General features: G+C 41.9%; 1 protein-coding gene across 1 annotated transcript; it reads right to left on the reverse strand.

The window, feature by feature from the left end:
* Positions 1-11,258: 11,258 nt before the first annotated feature.
* On the reverse strand, positions 11,259-20,857 carry LOC145490088 (ATP-binding cassette sub-family C member 4-like). Its single transcript, XM_081469194.1, has 6 exons — positions 20,339-20,857; positions 18,246-18,628; positions 16,301-17,643; positions 15,593-16,163; positions 14,600-14,736; positions 11,259-14,099 (listed from the first exon to the last, which is right to left on the reverse strand). The coding sequence occupies exons 1-6, from the start codon at positions 20,855-20,857 to the stop codon at positions 13,192-13,194; spliced, it is 3,861 nt and encodes a 1,286-aa protein (XP_081325320.1). The 3' UTR covers positions 11,259-13,191.
* Positions 20,858-24,730: the final 3,873 nt, after the last annotated feature.

Raw genomic sequence — 24,730 nt, forward strand, 5'->3', positions numbered from 1 at the left:
CTCCGTCTCATTAAGGAAGGAACTTTGTCAACTCGTAGTATCCGTACGACTGCTACAAGTCGTCTAACTGGTGAAACTCCATCTCATTAAGGAAGGAACTTTGTCAACTCGTAGTATCCGTACGACTGCTACAAGTCGTCTAGCTGGTGAAACTCCGTCTCATTAAGGAAGGAACTTTGTCAACTCGTAGTATCCGTACGAGTGGTACAAGTCGTCTAACTGGTGAAACTCCATCTCATTAAGGAAGGAACTTTGTCAACTCGTAGTATCCGTACGAGTGGTACAAGTCGTCTAACTGGTGAAACTCCATCTCATTAAGGAAGGAACTTTGTCAACTCGTAGTATCCGTACGAGTGGTACAAGTCGTCTAACTGGTGAAACTCCGTCTCATTAAGGAAGGAACTTTGTCAACTCGTAGTATCCGTACGAGTGGTACAAGTCGTCTAACTGGTGAAACTCCGTCTCATTAAGGAAGGAACTTTGTCAACTCGTAGTATCCGTACGAGTGGTACAAGTCGTCTAGTTGGTGAAACTCCATCTCATTAAGGAAGGAACTTTGTCAACTCGTAGTATCCGTACGAGTGGTTCAAGTCGTCTAGTTGGTGAAACTCCATCTCATTAAGGAAGGAACTTTGTCAACTCGTAGTATCCGTACGACTGCTACAAGTCGTCTAGTTGGTGAAACTCCATGTCATTAAGGAAGGAACTTTGTCAACTCGTAGTATCCGTACGAGTGGTACAAGTCGTCTAACTGGTGAAACTCCATCTCATTAAGGAAGGAACTTTGTCAACTCGTAGTATCCGTACGAGTGGTACAAGTCGTCTAGTTGGTGAAACTCCATGTCATTAAGGAAGGAACTTTGTCAACTCGTAGTATCCGTACGAGTGGTACAAGTCGTCTAACTGGTGAAACTCCATCTCATTAAGGAAGGAACTTTGTCAACTCGTAGTATCCGTACGACTGCTACAAGTCGTCTAGTTGGTGAAACTCCATGTCATTAAGGAAGGAACTTTGTCAACTCGTAGTATCCGTACGAGTGGTACAAGTCGTCTAACTGGTGAAACTCCATCTCATTAAGGAAGGAACTTTGTCAACTCGTAGTATCCGTACGACTGCTACAAGTCGTCTAGTTGGTGAAACTCCATGTCATTAAGGAAGGAACTTTGTCAACTCGTAGTATCCGTACGAGTGGTACAAGTCGTCTAACTGGTGAAACTCCATCTCATTAAGGAAGGAACTTTGTCAACTCGTAGTATCCGTACGAGTGGTACAAGTCGTCTAACTGGTGAAACTCCATCTCATTAAGCAAGGGACTTTGTCAACTCGTAGTATCCGTACGAGTGGTACAAGTCGTCTAACTGGTGAAACTCCATCTCATTAAGCAAGGGACTTTGTCAACTCGTAGTATCCGTACGAGTGGTACAAGTCGTCTAACTGGTGAAACTCCATCTCATTAAGCAAGGGACTTTGTCAACTCGTAGTATCCGTACGAGTGGTACAAGTCGTCTAACTGGTGAAACTCCATCTCATTAAGCAAGGGACTTTGTCAACTCGTAGTATCCGTACGAGTGGTACAAGTCGTCTAACTGGTGAAACTCCATCTCATTAAGGAAGGAACTTTGTCAACTCGTAGTATCCGTACGAGTGGTACAAGTCGTCTAACTGGTGAAACTCCATCTCATTAAGCAAGGGACTTTGTCAACTCGTAGTATCCGTACGAGTGGTACAAGTCGTCTAACTGGTGAAACTCCATCTCATTAAGCAAGGGACTTTGTCAACTCGTAGTATCCGTACGAGTGGTACAAGTCGTCTAACTGGTGAAACTCCATCTCATTAAGCAAGGGACTTTGTCAACTCGTAGTATCCGTACGAGTGGTACAAGTCGTCTAACTGGTGAAACTCCATCTCATTAAGCAAGGGACTTTGTCAACTCGTAGTATCCGTACGAGTGGTACAAGTCGTCTAACTGGTGAAACTCCATCTCATTAAGGAAGGAACTTTGTCAACTCGTAGTATCCGTACGAGTGGTACAAGTCGTCTAACTGGTGAAACTCCATCTCATTAAGCAAGGGACTTTGTCAACTCGTAGTATCCGTACGAGTGGTACAAGTCGTCTAACTGGTGAAACTCCATCTCATTAAGGAAGGAACTTTGTCAACTCGTAGTATCCGTACGAGTGGTTCAAGTCGTCTAGTTGGTGAAACTCCATCTCATTAAGGAAGGAACTTTGTCAACTCGTAGTATCCGTACGACTGCTACAAGTCGTCTAGTTGGTGAAACTCCATGTCATTAAGGAAGGAACTTTGTCAACTCGTAGTATCCGTACGAGTGGTACAAGTCGTCTAACTGGTGAAACTCCATCTCATTAAGGAAGGAACTTTGTCAACTCGTAGTATCCGTACGAGTGGTACAAGTCGTCTAGTTGGTGAAACTCCATGTCATTAAGGAAGGAACTTTGTCAACTCGTAGTATCCGTACGAGTGGTACAAGTCGTCTAACTGGTGAAACTCCATCTCATTAAGGAAGGAACTTTGTCAACTCGTAGTATCCGTACGACTGCTACAAGTCGTCTAGTTGGTGAAACTCCATGTCATTAAGGAAGGAACTTTGTCAACTCGTAGTATCCGTACGAGTGGTACAAGTCGTCTAACTGGTGAAACTCCATCTCATTAAGGAAGGAACTTTGTCAACTCGTAGTATCCGTACGAGTGGTACAAGTCGTCTAGTTGGTGAAACTCCATGTCATTAAGGAAGGAACTTTGTCAACTCGTAGTATCCGTACGAGTGGTACAAGTCGTCTAACTGGTGAAACTCCATCTCATTAAGGAAGGAACTTTGTCAACTCGTAGTATCCGTACGACTGCTACAAGTCGTCTAGTTGGTGAAACTCCATCTCATTAAGGAAGGAACTTTGTCAACTCGTAGTATCCGTACGAGTGGTACAAGTCGTCTAACTGGTGAAACTCCGTCTCATTAAGGAAGGAACTTTGTCAACTCGTAGTATCCGTACGAGTGGTACAAGTCGTCTAGCTGGTGAAACTCCGTCTCATTAAGGAAGGAACTTTGTCAACTCCTAGTATCCGTACGAGTGGTACAAGTCGTCTAACTGGTGAAACTCCATCTCATTAAGGAAGGAACTTTGTCAACTCGTAGTATCCGTACGAGTGGTACAAGTCGTCTAACTGGTGAAACTCCATCTCATTAAGGAAGGAACTTTGTCAACTCGTAGTATCCGTACGACTGCTACAAGTCGTCTAGCTGGTGAAACTCCGTCTCATTAAGGAAGGAACTTTGTCAACTCGTAGTATCCGTACGAGTGGTACAAGTCGTCTAGTTGGTGAAACTCCATCTCATTAAGGAAGGAACTTTGTCAACTCGTAGTATACGTACGACTGCTACAAGTCGTCTAGCTGGTGAAACTCCATCTCATTAAGGAAGGAACTTTGTCAACTCGTAGTATCCGTACGACTGCTACAAGTCTTCTAACTGATGAAACTCCATGTCATTAAGGAAGGAACTTTGTCAACTCGTAGTATCCGTACGAGTGGTACAAGTCGTCTAACTGGTGAAACTCCATCTCATTAAGGAAGGAACTTTGTCAACTCGTAGTATCCGTAGGAGTGGTACAAGTCGTCTAGCTGGTGAAACTCCGTCTCATTAAGGAAGGAACTTTGTCAACTCGTAGTATCCGTACGAGTGGTACAAGTCGTCTAGTTGGTGAAACTCCATCTCATTAAGGAAGGAACTTTGTCAACTCGTAGTATCCGTACGAGTGGTACAAGTCGTCTAACTGGTGAAACTCCATCTCATTAAGGAAGGAACTTTGTCAACTCGTAGTATCCGTAGGAGTGGTACAAGTCGTCTAGCTGGTGAAACTCCGTCTCATTAAGGAAGGAACTTTGTCAACTCGTAGTATCCGTACGAGTGGTACAAGTCGTCTAGTTGGTGAAACTCCATCTCATTAAGGAAGGGACTTTGTCAACTCGTAGTATCCGTACGAGTGGTACAAGTCGTCTAGTTGGTGAAACTCCATCTCATTAAGGAAGGAACTTTGTCAACTCGTAGTATCCGTACGAGTGCTACAAGTCGTCTAACTGATGAAACTCCATGTCATTAAGGAAGGAACTTTGTCAACTCGTAGTATCCGTACGAGTGGTACAAGTCGTCTAGTTGGTGAAACTCCATCTCATTAAGGAAGGAACTTTGTCAACTCGTAGTATCCGTACGAGTGCTACAAGTCGTCTAACTGATGAAACTCCATGTCATTAAGGAAGGAACTTTGTCAACTCGTAGTATCCGTACGAGTGGTACAAGTCGTCTAACTGGTGAAACTCCGTCTCATTAAGGAAGGAACTTTGTCAACTCGTAGTATCCGTACGAGTGGTACAAGTCGTCTAGTTGGTGAAACTCCATCTCATTAAGGAAGGAACTTTGTCAACTCGTAGTATCCGTACGAGTGGTTCAAGTCGTCTAGTTGGTGAAACTCCATCTCATTAAGGAAGGAACTTTGTCAACTCGTAGTATCCGTACGACTGCTACAAGTCGTCTAGTTGGTGAAACTCCATGTCATTAAGGAAGGAACTTTGTCAACTCGTAGTATCCGTACGAGTGGTACAAGTCGTCTAACTGGTGAAACTCCATCTCATTAAGGAAGGAACTTTGTCAACTCGTAGTATCCGTACGAGTGGTACAAGTCGTCTAGTTGGTGAAACTCCATGTCATTAAGGAAGGAACTTTGTCAACTCGTAGTATCCGTACGAGTGGTACAAGTCGTCTAACTGGTGAAACTCCATCTCATTAAGGAAGGAACTTTGTCAACTCGTAGTATCCGTACGACTGCTACAAGTCGTCTAGTTGGTGAAACTCCATGTCATTAAGGAAGGAACTTTGTCAACTCGTAGTATCCGTACGAGTGGTACAAGTCGTCTAACTGGTGAAACTCCATCTCATTAAGGAAGGAACTTTGTCAACTCGTAGTATCCGTACGACTGCTACAAGTCGTCTAGTTGGTGAAACTCCATGTCATTAAGGAAGGAACTTTGTCAACTCGTAGTATCCGTACGAGTGGTACAAGTCGTCTAACTGGTGAAACTCCATCTCATTAAGGAAGGAACTTTGTCAACTCGTAGTATCCGTACGACTGCTACAAGTCGTCTAGTTGGTGAAACTCCATCTCATTAAGGAAGGAACTTTGTCAACTCGTAGTATCCGTACGAGTGGTACAAGTCGTCTAACTGGTGAAACTCCGTCTCATTAAGGAAGGAACTTTGTCAACTCGTAGTATCCGTACGAGTGGTACAAGTCGTCTAGCTGGTGAAACTCCGTCTCATTAAGGAAGGAACTTTGTCAACTCGTAGTATCCGTACGAGTGGTACAAGTCGTCTAACTGGTGAAACTCCATCTCATTAAGGAAGGAACTTTGTCAACTCGTAGTATCCGTACGAGTGGTACAAGTCGTCTAACTGGTGAAACTCCATCTCATTAAGGAAGGAACTTTGTCAACTCGTAGTATCCGTACGACTGCTACAAGTCGTCTAGCTGGTGAAACTCCGTCTCATTAAGGAAGGAACTTTGTCAACTCGTAGTATCCGTACGAGTGGTACAAGTCGTCTAGTTGGTGAAACTCCATCTCATTAAGGAAGGAACTTTGTCAACTCGTAGTATACGTACGACTGCTACAAGTCGTCTAGCTGGTGAAACTCCATCTCATTAAGGAAGGAACTTTGTCAACTCGTAGTATCCGTACGACTGCTACAAGTCTTCTAACTGATGAAACTCCATGTCATTAAGGAAGGAACTTTGTCAACTCGTAGTATCCGTACGAGTGGTACAAGTCGTCTAACTGGTGAAACTCCATCTCATTAAGGAAGGAACTTTGTCAACTCGTAGTATCCGTAGGAGTGGTACAAGTCGTCTAGCTGGTGAAACTCCGTCTCATTAAGGAAGGAACTTTGTCAACTCGTAGTATCCGTACGAGTGGTACAAGTCGTCTAGTTGGTGAAACTCCATCTCATTAAGGAAGGAACTTTGTCAACTCGTAGTATCCGTACGAGTGGTACAAGTCGTCTAACTGGTGAAACTCCATCTCATTAAGGAAGGAACTTTGTCAACTCGTAGTATCCGTAGGAGTGGTACAAGTCGTCTAGCTGGTGAAACTCCGTCTCATTAAGGAAGGAACTTTGTCAACTCGTAGTATCCGTACGAGTGGTACAAGTCGTCTAGTTGGTGAAACTCCATCTCATTAAGGAAGGGACTTTGTCAACTCGTAGTATCCGTACGAGTGGTACAAGTCGTCTAGTTGGTGAAACTCCATCTCATTAAGGAAGGAACTTTGTCAACTCGTAGTATCCGTACGAGTGCTACAAGTCGTCTAACTGATGAAACTCCATGTCATTAAGGAAGGAACTTTGTCAACTCGTAGTATCCGTACGAGTGGTACAAGTCGTCTAGTTGGTGAAACTCCATCTCATTAAGGAAGGAACTTTGTCAACTCGTAGTATCCGTACGAGTGCTACAAGTCGTCTAACTGATGAAACTCCATGTCATTAAGGAAGGAACTTTGTCAACTCGTAGTATCCGTACGAGTGGTACAAGTCGTCTAGTTGGTGAAACTCCATCTCATTAAGGAAGGAACTTTGTCAACTCGTAGTATCCGTACGAGTGGTACAAGTCGTCTAGCTGGTGAAACTCCGTCTCATTAAGGAAGGAACTTTGTCAACTCGTAGTATCCGTACGACTGCTACAAGTCGTCTAGCTGGTGAAACTCCGTCTCATTAAGGAAGGAACTTTGTCAACTCGTAGTATCCGTACGAGTGCTACAAGTCGTCTAGTTGGTGAAACTCCATCTCATTAAGGAAGGAACTTTGTCAACTCCTAGTATCCGTACGAGTGGTACAAGTCGTCTAGTTGGTGAAACTCCATCTCATTAAGGAAGGAACTTTGTCAACTCGTAGTATCCGTACGAGTGGTACAAGTCGTCTAACTGGTGAAACTCCCTCTCATTAAGGAAGGAACTTTGTCAACTCCTAGTATCCGTACGAGTGGTACAAGTCGTCTAGTTGGTGAAACTCCGTCTCATTAAGGAAGGAACTTTGTCAACTCGTAGTATCCGTACGAGTGGTACAAGTCGTCTAACTGGTGAAACTCCCTCTCATTAAGGAAGGAACTTTGTCAACTCCTAGTATCCGTACGACTGCTACAAGTCGTCTAACTGGTGAAACTCCGTCTCATTAAGGAAGGAACTTTGTCAACTCCTAGTATCCGTACGACTGCTACAAGTCGTCTAGTTGGTGAAACTCCATCTCATTAAGGAAGGAACTTTGTCAACTCCTAGTATCCGTACGAGTGGTACAAGTCGTCTAGTTGGTGAAACTCCGTCTCATTAAGGAAGGAACTTTGTCAACTCGTAGTATCCGTACGAGTGGTACAAGTCGTCTAACTGGTGAAACTCCCTCTCATTAAGGAAGGAACTTTGTCAACTCGTAGTATCCGTACGACTGCTACAAGTCGTCTAACTGGTGAAACTCCGTCTCATTAAGGAAGGAACTTTGTCAACTCGTAGTATCCGTACGAGTGGTACAAGTCGTCTAACTGGTGAAACTCCGTCTCATTAAGGAAGGAACTTTGTCAACTCGTAGTATCCGTACGAGTGGTACAAGTCGTCTAACTGGTGAAACTCCCTCTCATTAAGGAAGGAACTTTGTCAACTCGTAGTATCCGTACGACTGCTACAAGTCGTCTAACTGGTGATACTCCATCTCATTAAGGAAGGAACTTTGTCAACTCGTAGTATCCGTACGACTGCTACAAGTCGTCTAACTGGTGAAACTCCATCTCATTAAGGAAGGAACTTTGTCAACTCGTAGTATCCGTACGACTGCTACAAGTCGTCTAGCTGGTGAAACTCCATCTCATTAAGGAAGGAACTTTGTCAACTCGTAGTATCCGTACGAGTGGTACAAGTCGTCTAGTTGGTGAAACTCCATCTCATTAAGGAAGGAACTTTGTCAACTCGTAGTATCCGTACGACTGCTACAAGTCGTCTAGCTGGTGAAACTCCATCTCATTAAGGAAGGAACTTTGTCAACTCGTAGTATCCGTACGACTGCTACAAGTCGTCTAACTGGTGAAACTCCGTCTCATTAAGGAAGGAACTTTGTCAACTCGTAGTATCCGTACGACTGCTACAAGTCGTCTAACTGGTGAAACTCCATCTCATTAAGGAAGGAACTTTGTCAACTCGTAGTATCCGTACGACTGCTACAAGTCGTCTAACTGGTGAAACTCCGTCTCATTAAGGAAGGAACTTTGTCAACTCGTAGTATCCGTACGACTGCTACAACTCGTCTAACTGGTGAAACTCCATCTCATTAAGGAAGGAACTTTGTCAACTCGTAGTATCCGTACGAGTGGTACAAGTCGTCTAGCTGGTGAAACTCCGTCTCATTAAGGAAGGAACTTTGTCAACTCGTAGTATCCGTACGAGTGGTACAAGTCGTCTAACTGGTGAAACTCCATCTCATTAAGGAAGGAACTTTGTCAACTCGTAGTATCCGTACGACTGCTACAAGTCGTCTAACTGGTGAAACTCCATCTCATTAAGGAAGGAACTTTGTCAACTCGTAGTATCCGTACGAGTAGTACAAGTCGTCTAACTGGTGAAACTCCGTCTCATTAAGGAAGGAACTTTGTCAACTCGTAGTATCCGTACGAGTAGTACAAGTCGTCTAACTGGTGAAACTCCGTCTCATTAAGGAAGGAACTTTGTCAACTCGTAGTATCCGTACGAGTAGTACAAGTCGTCTAACTGGTGAAACTCCGTCTCATTAAGGAAGGAACTTTGTCAACTCGTAGTATCCGTACGAGTAGTACAAGTCGTCTAACTGGTGAAACTCCATCTCATTAAGGAAGGAACTTTGTCAAGTCGTAGTATCCGTACGACTGCTACAAGTCGTCTAACTGGTGAAACTCCGTCTCATTAAGGAAGGAACTTTGTCAACTCGTAGTATCCGTACGAGTGGTACAAGTCGTCTAACTGGTGAAACTCCATCTCATTAAGGAAGGAACTTTGTCAACTCGTAGTATCCGTACGACTGCTACAAGTCGTCTAACTGGTGAAACTCCATCTCATTAAGGAAGGAACTTTGTCAACTCGTAGTATCCGTACGACTGCTACAAGTCGTCTAACTGGTGAAACTCCGTCTCATTAAGGAAGGAACTTTGTCAACTCGTAGTATCCGTACGACTGCTACAAGTCGTCTAACTGGTGAAACTCCGTCTCATTAAGGAAGGAACTTTGTCAACTCGTAGTATCCGTACGAGTAGTACAAGTCGTCTAACTGGTGAAACTCCATCTCATTAAGGAAGGAACTTTGTCAACTCGTAGTATCCGTACGAGTGGTACAAGTCGTCTAACTGGTGAAACTCCATCTCATTAAGGAAGGGACTTTGTCAACTCGTAGTATCCGTACGAGTGGTACAAGTCGTCTAACTGGTGAAACTCCATCTCATTAAGCAAGGGACTTTGTCAACTCGTAGTATCCGTACGAGTGGTACAAGTCGTCTAACTGGTGAAACTCCATCTCATTAAGCAAGGGACTTTGTCAACTCGTAGTATCCGTACGAGTGGTACAAGTCGTCTAACTGGTGAAACTCCATCTCATTAAGCAAGGGACTTTGTCAACTCGTAGTATCCGTACGAGTGGTACAAGTCGTCTAACTGGTGAAACTCCATCTCATTAAGCAAGGGACTTTGTCAACTCGTAGTATCCGTACGAGTGGTACAAGTCGTCTAACTGGTGAAACTCCATCTCATTAAGCAAGGGACTTTGTCAACTCGTAGTATCCGTACGAGTGGTACAAGTCGTCTAACTGGTGAAACTCCATCTCATTAAGCAAGGGACTTTGTCAACTCGTAGTATCCGTACGAGTGGTACAAGTCGTCTAACTGGTGAAACTCCATCTCATTAAGGAAGGAACTTTGTCAACTCGTAGTATCCGTACGAGTGGTACAAGTCGTCTAACTGTTGAAACTCCATCTCATTAAGGAAGGGACTTTGTCAACTCGTAGTATCCGTACGAGTGGTACAAGTCGTCTAACTGGTGAAACTCCATCTCATTAAGCAAGGGACTTTGTCAACTCGTAGTATCCGTACGAGTGGTACAAGTCGTCTAACTGGTGAAACTCCATCTCATTAAGCAAGGGACTTTGTCAACTCGTAGTATCCGTACGAGTGGTACAAGTCGTCTAACTGGTGAAACTCCGTCTCATTAAGGAAGGAACTTTGTCAACTCGTAGTATCCGTACGAGTGGTACAAGTCGTCTAACTGGTGAAACTCCATCTCATTAAGGAAGGAACTTTGTCAACTCGTAGTATCCGTACGAGTGGTACAAGTCGTCTAGTTGGTGAAACTCCATCTCATTAAGGAAGGAACTTTGTCAACTCGTAGTATCCGTACGAGTGGTACAAGTCGTCTAGTTGGTGAAACTCCATCTCATTAAGGAAGGAACTTTGTCAACTCGTAGTATCCGTACGAGTGGTACAAGTCGTCTAACTGGTGAAACTCCGTCTCATTAAGGAAGGAACTTTGTCAACTCGTAGTATCCGTACGAGTGGTACAAGTCGTCTAACTGGTGAAACTCCGTCTCATTAAGGAAGGAACTTTGTCAACTCGTAGTATCCGTACGACTGCTACAAGTCGTCTAACTGGTGAAACTCCATCTCATTAAGCAAGGGACTTTGTCAACTCGTAGTATCCGTACGAGTGGTACAAGTCGTCTAACTGGTGAAACTCCATCTCATTAAGCAAGGGACTTTGTCAACTCGTAGTATCCGTACGAGTGGTACAAGTCGTCTAACTGGTGAAACTCCATCTCATTAAGCAAGGGACTTTGTCAACTCGTAGTATCCGTACGAGTGGTACAAGTCGTCTAACTGGTGAAACTCCATCTCATTAAGGAAGGAACTTTGTCAACTCGTAGTATCCGTACGAGTGGTACAAGTCGTCTAGTTGGTGAAACTCCATCTCATTAAGCAAGGGACTTTGTCAACTCGTAGTATCCGTACGAGTCGTACAAGTCGTGCAACTGGTAAGCCTTATTTTACGACTCGTACGAGTGGTACTACTTGAACCACTTGAATCTTAACCTTCACCACTTGAACAAGTGGTGAGTATTGGACAACCCTCACACCCATAACTCAAATATTACGTCCATCCATCGGTCCGTGTACATCCTTTGTTGTCAATTAACGTTCGATTGGGTCTATGATTGGGTATAACTTTGCTTCTACTAGGCGAGTTCAAGTAGATGCACGGCAAAGATCAAATATTTAAAACTGAAAAAAAAGCCACAGAAAACCTCTCTTATTCACTGAAGAGAGGAACACATTGTAAAATATCGGCAACAATTTATTACTCGATACTACGTGACTACATATAGTTAAAAACTTTTGCACGCCTTTTATTATCCAAAGTTATGTTTCCCAAAAAGTTTGTTCAAGTGCTATCAGCTCTAGTTAAATGTAAAGGTTTACACTTGCACTTTTAGGTACCATTTTTAAACAAAGATTCATCAATGAAAAAAAAAGGTAGTGAGAGGGCTCTGGATATATGATTTTCAGATTAACCATAGAATTTACCATCTTAATATATGGCTTATGTTTGTAGCTGAAATAACGCGCGGTCTGATTGGCCAACTCTAGAGCATCATTCTCCCGTAATGCCCACCGGCCGATTACGGGCCTTCAAAGGCAAAGCAAAAAGCCATATAATAAAGAGCTTATTAACTTTAACGTTCGATCTCTACGGGAAAATCTCAAACCTCGACCTTGCCGTATTGGTAATACGACAAGGTCTCGGTTTGAGATTTTCCCGTAGAGACCTCACTCTCGGTTAATAGGTAGTTCTTATCTGTCCGTTTACTCGTTGGGTTCTGTACTGGATGAAAAAAAAAAGTGAAAGAAAGAGTGTTTCATCAGATTTCCCTCGAAGTCTCGAATATATACCGGTGCATGTATGGCGGTGTATCGAAAACTGATAACAGACTATCTCCTATGTTTGATATGTGACATAAATCAAGACGCAACATTAGTAAATGCTGGTGATGCTGTAACCCTGAGTTGCAAACAAATCGTCAACCAATCAGAGTGCGTCTTTTATAACCATGGATGTATAAACTATGCTATAATCAAGCTGTTAGAACAGCAAAAAAATCGTTCTTGAACTTATCTTCATAATATTTTAAAAAGTTAACTAAACAGTATCATACATTTAACCGAAGCAGACCTGATAATAGACCATTTCACAGTTGTCTGCTTGGCCACCTGGCCTTTGAATGGCAGCGAGGCTGGAGGTGACCTTGCTTTGATAGAGACCTCTCTACTTTTGTCATGTAAATACACCTAGTTAGCATTAGAACAACTTTATTTACACAACAAAAACAGTGAGGTCTTTATCAAAACAAGGTCAACTCCAGCCTCGCTGCCATTCAAAGGCCAGGTCACTAAGCAGACAACTGTAAAATAGCCTAAGCTATAAGGCACCCCCATTTGGTCCCAACGTAAAAATCACGGTATATTCACTTAGATACAACAAACCTAAATTTGTTTTGTTCTTTAAGAGAAACGTTTGGCGACGACTTAAATAACGGCTATAAAAATTTAAAGACCATAAGTTCATGTACACCTTACACCCGGGTTGATCAGACAACTTAATGGCCACTTCATAATAAACAAGTTATATTTTTGTAAGGTGGACTATAAAAAAACGTTCAGACTGCGTTTAAGAATATTCCTGCTCCTACATTCAAGAACTCTTCAAATCATAATTCTAAACGTGTAAAAGATAAGTGACTATAAAAAACAAAGAAAAGTGAGTAGATACGACATGAAGCAATAGAGTATGACCTATGTCATCCTCTCTTCCCTGAAGTCCCTAATATATCACGCACCAATCATAGAGAAGGTTATACAAACACAATAGTCAAGAGTGTGTTCGCCCCTTTGTACAATATTCCTCGATGAGATTATTCTGGTTTGCATTTAAGGCTCAGTTTCTTAATTCTAATTTTAAATGATCCATGCTACTGTTTATTTTCGATGAGCAAGAAGAAATCAGTCCACAAAATCCAATCATATTGAAAGGGGTCTGTAAATTAGGCTGTTTCGTCAACAAAGAAGGCACTTGCCTATCTAGATATCTTCAACTCGAGACATTTCACTCAAAGAACCTCCTTTCTTATTCATTAAAGTATCAAATTTGTCAAATTCGTCAACTTTCCCATCTTTCAAAACTAAAATCATGTCACAGTCTTTGATGGTGCTTAAACGATGAGCTATAGTGATAACTGTGGAGTCCTTTAGTTTCTCACGCACTACGTTCCAGATTGTTTGTTCCGTTTCTGGATCGACGTGTGCAGTAGGCTCGTCCAAGATGACGATCTTGTTTTGCTGTAACAGCACACGAGCCAAACAAATTAACTGCCGCTCTCCTACACTGACATTTGCTCCATTTTCTAACAGCTCGTGATCTAGCTTTCCGTTTAGACTTTCCACAAACTCTTTCAGTTGCACATCCTCTAAGACTTGCCACACATCTACGTCTTGTAACTGCTCCAAGAGATCAAGATTTTTTCGCAGCGATCCACTAAACAGAACGGGGCTTTGGCCGAGAACAGATATACATCGTCGAGCCTCTTGGAGATTGATCTGTTTGATAGGAATATCATCGACCAATATGTCTCCAGCAGCATCTGGCATGCGCAGCAAAGCTGCCATAAAAGATGACTTCCCTGCACCTGTGCGGCCTGCAACACCAATCTTTGTTCCTCCTTTGATATTAAGATTGATTTTCTTCAATACTTGAGGTCCACCCGGATAGTACGTCAATGACACATCTTGATATGTGATATTTCCTTTGTGTGGCCACTGTTCCGGGGGAAGTCTATGGACTTTGTATCCAGGCTCAGATTCAAGTTTGGTGTACGTCATCACTCGTTCAACTGAGGTCATGAAATTCTCGACATCCGAGGTTTTTCTGACAGCGTATTGAGTAAACGTCGAGGCATTGATGACATAAACAAGCGCAAGTCCGGCCCAAGCTGATTAAAATAAAAGGAAAAAAAGAAATGAGATATTTCAGCGAGGAGTTGTATGACGCGGCTAGTTTGCTGTATTGGGGCATTGAATGCCCTACTGCATGATACATTTTCTGCTAAATAGACTATTTTGCGAAATTATCATTCGATTTGTTCTCCCTCTTTCTTTTCTATGTCACCTGTAAGAAAGGTCCGGTTTAAACGTCGCATTTTACATGTGCCGAATCTTATTTCGTTTAGTTAAACGTGGGGCTCATTCCCAGTCCCCGTTTTAAATTTGACGTCTATGTTGCCAATATGACTTTGAACCAATGACATGACCATCACTTTTCCGGTCTTTTATAAAAGCAGCCTTCGCACCAAGCCACACTTCGTCCTGATTTCCTAAACGGCGTATCTTCATCTTCTTTAAAGATTTAAGAACATTTTATACAAAATTAAACTACATTCCAAACATTTATAGACATTGGCGGAAAGCACACGTCGCAGATAAATGCACCTACCGGCATCTTGTGACACCAAAACAGCCCCTAAAGACACTGCACCAATTAAAATGGATACGAGAAAGTTCATGCGTACACCAAGCCATCGCCCACTGGCCATCACCATAATATACGCCTGATTGTGAACATCTTGGTATCTAACGGAATAAAACCGCACTAAGTAAATGAACTAGTGTACCAACCTCTAGAACTCATTAATAATTCATCAATTTTAAGCAAAGGAAATCATGACCGTGACGGTGTTTGCATATCTGATCTTAATTAGCATAGAAATTACGATTTTATTTCTCCATTTTCTCCTTAGTTCTAGTTTCGGTTGAGAAGATATACACTCAACTGGTCAAGGCATTGTTTGATCACATTTCCAAACAACTCGAAGTTCTTTAAAAATACTCCGCTACGCGTCGTATTTTCAACTCTCTTTTTAGTGTTTGGATATGTGGTATCGTGTTTGATATATTACTTGAAAACGTTTCTCTTAAATCAGATCGGGCAAAAAGCTTTAAAGCGATACTCATCAAAGTTTTGGTACATCCTCTAAGCAATACTCTATGTAAATGCGCATGTAACTATTTTAAATGTGCTTGCAACATGTCCTATCCTGAAATTGAAATGTAGACAAGGTGATCAGGTTTTGATCAGGTATGATGGACTGATGAAGGTGTCTTTCCGGCAGACTTGGAGAAATTGCACACTTTGTAGTTAGATTGCTGATAATGAAGCTGCAATCACCGAGGAAAATGTTACACCAACAAAAAAGCTGTTCCCTCACCCCACCCACCTACGATGTTGAAAATCAGTCATTTTTTTCCCTTTTAGTTGTGATAAACGTCACATGTTCCAACATTGATTTAGGGAGATGAAGGATACGTGATTCAGCTTTACTGCCGTCTGGGATTGGGATTCTATTTTTGCTTAGTAGCGCACTATTCCATTCTTAATACTGCGACACTTATTTAAGAGATAAAGATTGTCAAGACTAAACCAATGCACCTGTAAAACTGATCCACGAAATCCCTTTGTCTGCCTCTTGTTCGAATCGTGTCCAGTCCATTCAGGGTCTCGGAAAAGTGAGAGAAAACTGGACTGCGGCATATTGACTCTAACCTTTTCAGCTCTCTTGACGTCTTCAAGTAATACTTGGATATACACACGAGTAACACAATCAGTGGAACAACAAGAAACAGAAGCCAAGGATTTGTCACAGTTGGTACAATTATTGATGCAAACACCAACAAGACACACTGGATAGATACTAGAAAAGTCTTGGGTAACAACTCGTCAACGCAGCCCATATCTTTAGAAAATCGATTCAGTATTCTTCCCACGGGATTTGAATCGAAGAATAGAACTGGTGCTTGTAAAATAGCTACAACCATTTTGTCATGAAGGCGCTCAGAACATCTGAGCGAAACCAGAAGGAATCCATAAGATCGAATGACGGCAAAGATAAGAGACGCACCGACGAGACAAGCATAGATAGTGAGGTTTGTGTTGTCTTTCTGCTCATCTGGAAGTTTCTTTGTAAGTATTGAGAGCCAGACGTCAGGAGCAACTATCATTGCTGAGAAAAGAAAGAGGCGAAAAAAATAGTATGATCGGAAAGTAGCCATTGATCAGCAAATATAATGTTATGAGAAATACAAAAGAAAATTGCGTACAGTTATAAGTCATGTATGACCAATTACAGAACAAACTTACCTTGCGCTATGATGAACAAGCAAATTACTGCACAGATTGTTGACCAATGTACTCCGCTTCTGAAGTAGTTCCAGTAAAGCTTTGATGAAATCACTCCGATGGAACGATCTTCTTGTGATATTTCCAGACCCCTATCGTCGTTGGTCTTTGGGACCACTGTTTCATGGCCATCAACACCACCTTTTTTCTGTTCAATCTCCCGAGAAAAGCTTTTAGTAAGTTTGCTATTTTTCCCAACTGCCTGATAGAGCGGGTCAACAGTTGTGGTTAGAACACCTTTTTCTTGTAGTTCAGTGAAACTTCCCTTTTCCAACACGCGGCCTTTGTACAACATAATCACTTGATCAGCCTCTTTCATGTAATGTTCTTGATGTGATGTTAACACTCGCGTTTTATCGCCCAGTAGGTCGTTGACACATGCTTTAAAGATATGTTGGCCAACTTTTAAGTCCACAGCACTTAGAGGATCGTCTAACAAGTAAAGGTCTGCATCAGCATAACCTGCGCGTGCTAAACTAATTCTCGCCTTCTGACCTCCACTGAGAACTTCACCGCGTTCTCCAACAACTGTTTGGTCATAGTCAGGAAACCGCTGGATGTCTTCTGTGAGGGCGCATGCTTCGATTACTCTGTTGTACTTTGGTGCATCGTATGGTTGACCAAACAAAATGTTTTCTCTTATGGTTCCTGAGAAGATCCAAGCTGTCTGAGGAACATAAACTAAAGTTCCTAGGAAAGTTATTGTCCCGCTAACGTCAGAGATCTCTCCAGCGATGGCTGAGAGAAGAGTAGATTTTCCACTACCCACTGGTCCGGTGATGACTGTTAGACTTTGCGACGCTGTGGAAAATTCAATATCCTGCAAAATGAATTCATCTTCTCGTTCGATTTGTTTGTGCGTTAGTCTCGACACGCATAAAGCACTGTGTTTGTCCTGCACTTTTACTTGGTGAGAATTGAATAGTGCTTCCATTTTCTTCTCCGGATCTGAGAGACCGTTCGAAGCTTTGATTAAATTGTTTTCTGTGTTACTGGTGTCATCTCTACTTCGACCACGTGAGATGGCGGGGATATTTTCTAAAACAAGGAAATTTTCTATTCGTCCCAGCGATGCATACGCGTCGTATGTTTGTAGTAGAGCAGTGGAAAGGTACTGGCATGCTGCTACTTTTGCGATATCCATTAAACCAATCAGCATAAAGACATTAACAGGTGTGATGGGTTGACCAGTTAGCACAAGAGTAATTACAGACAACAGGGTCGCTGCTGATACTGAACTGTCCCACAAGGCAAGAAAACCTGACAGAATGGCACTTTTTTTACGGATGACGTTTGTTTCATTTCTGAAAACAAACCAAAAAAAAGCTATAAGGACATATCACTTAACAACACTAAAAGTGGCAGGTGTTATTAATTAGCCCAGGAGCGTTCTAGTTGAAAGTTACATGTGCGAATGGTAAACGAGGCGTTGTAGTAAGGGTGGACAGTACAACCGTTTTGATAGACATTACGAAGAGTAACAGTCCCAATATTTTTGAGTCAAAAACTAAGAACACTAATCTCTCTAAAGACAACACGCGTGACCGCGTTCTTTAAGCGAAAAAATAAACGATGATGTAAACTGGCCAAACTCGAGGGTTGTCAATAGAAGACAATGAATTTGTGACTGAACTTACAATTACAGTGAATGAAATTACTTGCAGATGGGTTCAGTGAGTCGAGGATGTGGATGGGTCTGGGGTGCTGTAATCTCAGTTATAGGTTAAATTTTACAATTTCGGTCCATCCTCTCCCTATCGCTAGTTTATGTAGATCTCTAATATAATCTCGGCTATCAGTTAAAACGTATCATTTCTTAGCTGGCTGACCCTATTCTCAGCTATCAATTAAACCCCACCCAGACGCTCTGAGTCAATGTTAATCACCACATTTGTTTTCCACCTACCTTCGCGTGTGCTTGACTTTTTTTCGATATTCGTCCTCCCACGCGCGCGTTTTGATGGCACGAATCCCAGAAACCACCTGGTTCATCAAGGAGATGCGTCGGTCGGTCACCGCTGCTGTGCGCAAGCGCAGTGCAGCACTAATATTGGACAACCCAGCGAAATACGGCACAAGAAAACACAGGAAAAAGACTCCTATAAGAGATTGCCAGCCAATCAAATACACGAGTAACACTGCTATCACCACCAGGACAAAGCACGAAGAAATCGAAAAAATTAGAAACAGGACTGTGTCTTCCTCTATACGCTGAACATCGTTTGATATAAGGTCGATCACGTGGCCTGTTGTAAACTTTAACAATGCACCTTTGCTGAGATGTAGCGTCTGCAAAACAAGAAATGCTAAGTCTTAGGTAAATCACGAAACAAGGATTGAATTGGCACAATCGCTGTCGCATGTTGCGAAGAGAAGCAGCACAAATAAAGAAAATACGTTTTCATCTTTCGCCGCATCAAATTTGTGAAGTTAAGATGTGTGTTTTATACTAAAACAATTAGATTATTCGCTCTCGATTTCTATCGCGCGATAGTTGACTCGGGCTGCGCCCTCGTCAGCTATCACGCGATAGATATCTCGAGCTCATAAGCTAATTGTTTAATAGAAACACTCGTGAAAGTTTGGGAGAACTCGAAAAAGCTGTGGAGACACTCGCCTGTGGCTCGTGTTCCCACAGCATTTCTCGTTCTCCCAAACTTCCACTCATGTTTCATAACTCGATAGAAACACGGTACATGTTTTCTATTTCTTAAATAATGTTCTTATTGCTTCGGTCCTCTCGTTGCCAACCACCTGACCCGTGTCATCCTGTAAGATTCCTATTGACAACTCGAGCACTTCATCCCCTGCCCCTTTTCTTCCATCAAAAGTTGTTGTTGTCTTGTTTGATTTCATGGGTTTGGAACTTAACATCGTTAATTAGTTAATTAAACGTCCTCGCTTCTGCATGCATTGCGTGCCGTTTATTTTTAGCATGAGAGTAGCCAGTGTACAGGCTAGCATGAGAGCATAGTCTAAACGTTGAAGCAATTCGCGAATTACCCGGAACTTATTTTCACTGACTGGTTTTCGATTCTTCTGATATCAGTATTATGTCATTCCATGAAATAAAGCAACAAACAACAGTTTTAGGCTTAAGTTGTCTTACCACCGAGCCGCGTAAACGACTGGTAATTCGAAACTCTGTGACAATCTGTTTTAGGAAACCCTTTTGATAAAGGGTTGTAACTATTGAAGTCCAAAAAAAACTTAATGGAACTATTACAAAAAAAATTTAGGGATCACAATGAGCAAACTTTCCGAGAGTAAGCAAACAGGCATAGATTGCAAAAATTTATTTTCAATAATGGCCGAATCGGCCCAGATTGAAGCAGATCGAATTATGTTCGTAAAATCAACGGAAGTAAAAATGTATCCTACAATCCTGGCCATAAGTTGTTGGGACACCTTCCCTTTTGCGCGCAAAAACCCACGATTTCAACTACGTCCTTGACGTTTTAGGAAAAGATGAATAGAAGTAAGTATAAAAGACCTCCCTCCCCCCGAGCAATGCTGAAAGAAAATAAAGCTATTCTGAAGAGTAGATCGGATGGTGTTAAAAAGGAAAAAGGGACAATAGAAAGTGGTTAGACAGCTGTGTTGGAAGCGAACGTGATTGTTCGAAAATCCTTATTATTAGACGTGAATATCTATGTTATCGTCACTTTAGTTGGAGAAGATTGTTCTAGGAGGCAAACAATTCTTGAAACGTGGCTATTCTGAAGGTATTATCAAGGTCTGTTTTTTTGTTTTCAAGATTGTTAGGAACATTGATAGGCAGGAGGGGGGTAGGCGGGCCTACGCGGTCTTGGTCTTAATAGAGGCTGCCTGGGAAGTCATCTGCCATAAACTGTCCCAACATTTGTGACCAGGATTGTAGCTACTTGATCTAGCGTTAGACTGCGTTACGTTTGCATTGCACTTGTTTGGATTGGCAGTGGATTTCTTCGTACTAAACAAGTGACAACGGAGCCTTTGATCTAGACTATTCGTACTTACCTTATGGTAAACTAGACCTTTCAAGGCGCAGCTAATTTGGATACCCAACAGCTCACATCTGTAGGCACTATGGTGCATACCAAGAGCTCCGATGAAGGAATTTATACACAAAGCAAGTATACAACCGTACAGAAGATTATTTTTCTTTGGCTCTGCTGACATCAGTATGGAAATAAGATATCCCAATAACAATGGTTGAAGAAGGAGAGAAATTGAATACAAAGCATTCGTAAATCCAATAATCATGGCATCCTTTACCGAGATCAGCTTTATGACGCTTTTCCAAAGTTTAGGCCTGGTTTGATTTGCTCTTTCTTTGTTCCAGTTTGCTTGAAGCTGATCGGTCAGAAAAGAGGCGGAATTCTCTTTTGAAAGCGGTAAAAAATCATTCTCATCCAATGGTCGTTTACTGCCTATCTTGAAGATACTATTCATCCATTGAAAGAATAGAAGAGACACAAAGCTGACTATTTCTTTATCTTCTTTGGTGGAGATCCTCTTGTATCCATTCCTTGCCATAACACTGAAAACTGATAAAGATAAACATATAGAGATCAAATTGAAGGTTAACAGCAAACTTTGTCTTTTGGAAGTTCGCTGATTCACAGTTCTCAAATTAATGCAAATGCTGCAATTTTATGGAATAGTTGACTGTACTATCAGCCCTCGTGAAAGTGGAATAAGCTCGTAAACCCAAAATGCTTAGGGAACGAAATTTCTAAGGCGTAAACAAGAAATTAGCCCTTTTCAAACTAAACTACAGTCGGCTCACGATAACTCGAATATTCAAGGGAAATTGAAAAAGATTCGAGTTACCAGGAGTTGAGTGCAAATGACCAGAAATAAGGAAAACATCGGTGTTTAGAGGTGGACTATTTGATTTTTGAGGGGGGTTTGATTTTCAAAAAACGCCTTCAAGCATACTTGTACCAAAAAAAATTATGCACACGACCACGGTGGAAAAAAACTTTTCACGCACGACCAGGCATTTGATACGGAGAAACAAATATGCTTACATCTGTCTCGAGAAACAAAATCCTAGCCCATGAAAGGGTTAAAATAAAGTTCATGCTTGTACCAAATCAGCCTTACATTTTCGAGAAATAGTTTCAATGTTTTGGACAACAGCACTGTTTGTTTTGAGTTGTCACGTATTGACAAATAGGGTTCGAGGTATCTAGGGTAAAATTATATAGAAAATGACCTGAAAGGAAACTAAAATGGCTCCGAGTAAGCGGGAGGTTCCAGTTATTAAGGGTTCGAGTTACCGAGGGTGAAATTACAGCAGATGTATGTCAGAAATCCAGGGAAAATCGATTTTGGTTAAAGTTAGCCCGAGGTTCGAGTTGGCAGGAGGTTAGAATTTGCGAGGGTTCGAGTTATCAGGAGTCAACTGTTTTTGCTGGGATGGTTTTAACTGTTCCACACTCCTTGCAAAAGCTATCAACAGTTTTATTTCTCAGAAGGGTTTTCAAAACTTCCTAGTCAGCCAGCAACAAAACTCTTCTTGACTAGTTATTTAAAACCTCAATAGGGTGTGGCAACAGGGCCACATTTAGATCTTTAGTTCGGGAATGGGGGTGGGATTGCAATCTAGGGCAAGTCTAGCCCTTCAGTAGGTGGGATATTTTAAATACAAGTAGTATAGCGCGTTATTATATCTCTCAGTTAGTACGCGCGCTGTGATTGGTCAATTTAGCGGGCCGTTCTCTCCTGTACGGCCCGCGAAAATTTAAAGTTTGTTCTGTTGCCAAACTATTTTGTGATTTATCGCTAAGTGTTCTTGACTTTTATAACAAGTGAAAGTTTGAAACTTTCTTACGCTCTAAATTATGTAATAAAGCGTGCTAACGACTTAAAAAACCGTTTCAAACTGACTCGCTTTGCTTTCAAAGTGCGTCAGAAATTTGAAGCCTTTCGGAGTCCGCGTGAATAGAAATCGTTTCCGAACCCGTTAGGCACACAGTAAAGATATAATAAATATCTTACTAACCACATCTTCTTGGTCCAAACCGTAAGTTACGGATTCTCGTTTTTCCTCCTACGATTTATGACCCGCGCGCTTCGCGCTTGGGCCATAAATCGAAGGGGAAAAAACTCGTTTCGTAACTTACGGTACAGACCTCGAACTCGGTTAGTAAGACGGTATTTACCCTAGGGTGCAATAAGCATTTAAGATGGCGGCTTTGTCACCCTGGGACGAATTGAATATCAAGATGGCGGTTTTTTCATCCTGAGACAAATTCAAGAAGGCGGCTAACGAATTGAATAGTCAAGATGGCGGCTAAGTGGCGTCATAGTCAAGATGGAAGAAGGCGGGCGCATGTTAGGATGGGGGAGGGAATACAAAACGTAACGTCATAAAGTGGTATGGGGATGTGTAAGGAAATGGATGGAGAAAAGCCGAAAAAGGACAAGAAACCAAGTTTGGCTTAAAAACATGTAACGCGACAAGGCTGTTGCGCCGTAACACGGAACTGCTTGGATTTGGTTACTAACGACATACAAAATAAGCTTTGTATGTAGAGCACCAAAGAAGACAATGATCCTACATTTATCTGTGCCCCCTGTTTAGTCTACATGGATGAAAACTCTCAATTTTATACGATGTTACCTGAGACAAAATCAGAGGCTTCTCTGCAGACATTCATTGTAACAAACACTGCGTGAAAGCCAAAATATTCTAGAGTATTCTAGACTCGAAAATGTGATTGTGACGCAATAGAATCCTAGAGTATTCAAGCCGCACACAACACGTGACGTACACCTGGAATATTCGTGTCGAATATGGTGGAATACGCTCCGTTCATAATCGTTCGAGGATTTTCGTTAAAGTATACCACACATCTGTCGTAATCCTAGAGTATGATGGCGAATCCTTTGTAAAAAGAACTTTATAAAAGAAGGTAACAGTTCGGGTGCATAGCATTCTCCTGAAAGCAAAATTTAGACTATGAATTCAAAGTATATGCGATCTGCGCGTGTATACGTTTATCCTGGAATACGTGATCTTGACGCCAAAGCTATAGAATTCTAGAGTATTCATGGCGTGTACAACCGTGACGTGGACCTGGAAAATTCTTATCGAATATGGGCATACGCAGGAGCACGACCGTGTATTCGTTCGTTGACCAGAACTATTGTACGTTTTTGGTTCATGTTGTCGGCGCAGCGCATGTGTTTTGCTTGAGTCAAGAAATTGACACGCTTTGTTGTAACTTCGAATTCCACTCATTCGGTTTTGACCGACGCTTTCGGGATAATCACTACAAAGCGATTTCTCTTTGTGTGACCCGTCTCGTCTGAAATGGTTAACACAGCACGAAGCCACAAATTGGACACTACGGGATACGTAAAGTTCCGCAAAGTTAAACTGACTAGAGACACGTAAAGCTGCGCAAAGTTTGGTTAGTAAGAGGAATCAAGTTCGTTTCGGAGAAGTTTTGGTGTATTCAGTGGAGAAAGTCCCGAGACCTTCAGACGAATATCTTTTCTCTGTGGGATGAGTTTAACTCCGGAGCCCGCAGGGCAACGAAACTCCTAAATAACGGCCCAATAGCTTCCTCAGTCGACTCCCTGCCATCATATCAACATTGCATTACGCTTGAACAAGAAATCACAAAATGTATTACGGAAAACACTTTAATCAGATTTTTTCCTCGAGGTTACTTTTGAAACGAAATTGACCTTGAATGTGTTTCGAAACGACTTGTAACGAAATGAGAGAAACGACCTACATCAGCATTCTGAGTGTCCGACCTTCAACAAGCACGGATCAGCGGTTTTCCACATTAGATACCAGGTTCTCTCGGTTCCGGCGCCATTTTTTTGGCGTCCTTTTTGAAAGGTGTGAAATGTTGAAGCTTACACCGATCTCTTGGTCCTTTTTCACTGTTTAAAAACTCTACTTTGGCGGACAAAATTCAGTTTATCTTCACTTCTTCTCTGTGCACGATTTCAAGCAGTTTTTGGTGGCATACAGCTGATGAAAACATCGATACATACGGAGGTACGAGTCAACAACAACAGGTAAAACGTAAGCCATTGTTGTCTTCCCGGGTTGTCTTGTACGTACGAGTAAGTTAAGCTTAAGTTTTCAGGGTAAAGTTCAGTTGTAATGTTTGCTTAAGATGTATGGAATTGCCTCTGGTTGTAAATGTTTCTTTATCAAGCAGAAGTTATACATTGGAAGTAAATGTAACCTTGATTTCAAGAGGGACAGCAATGGGAATGATGGTGAATTAAACCATTAAATCAAACTACTGTGTAAAATTTACTGATTGATTTATTACGATATTTTCCTTAGTACTGCAAGCTTGATTTGAGGTTTCCCAGTGTGGATTTACACATAAACTTAACTAACCTTTTTTGCGTATTGTATTTTAATCATAG

This window comes from Orbicella franksi, chromosome 6 (assembly GCF_964199315.1).
Source record: "Orbicella franksi chromosome 6, jaOrbFran1.1, whole genome shotgun sequence".
Classification (NCBI taxonomy): domain Eukaryota; kingdom Metazoa; phylum Cnidaria; class Anthozoa; order Scleractinia; family Merulinidae; genus Orbicella; species Orbicella franksi.

Excerpts from the sequence above, each read along its gene's own strand:
- LOC145490088 (XM_081469194.1), bottom strand. The coding sequence starts at position 20,857 with ATGGCAAGGAATGGATACAAGAGGATCTCCACCAAAGAAGATAAAGAA. Across the intron at positions 16,164-16,300 it reads CTTGTTCATCATAGCGCAAG|CAATGATAGTTGCTCCTGAC; the intron begins GTAAGTTTGTTC and ends TTCTTTTCTCAG. Across the intron at positions 14,737-15,592 it reads TTCGTGGATCAGTTTTACAG|ATACCAAGATGTTCACAATC; the intron begins GTGCATTGGTTT and ends TTATTCCGTTAG.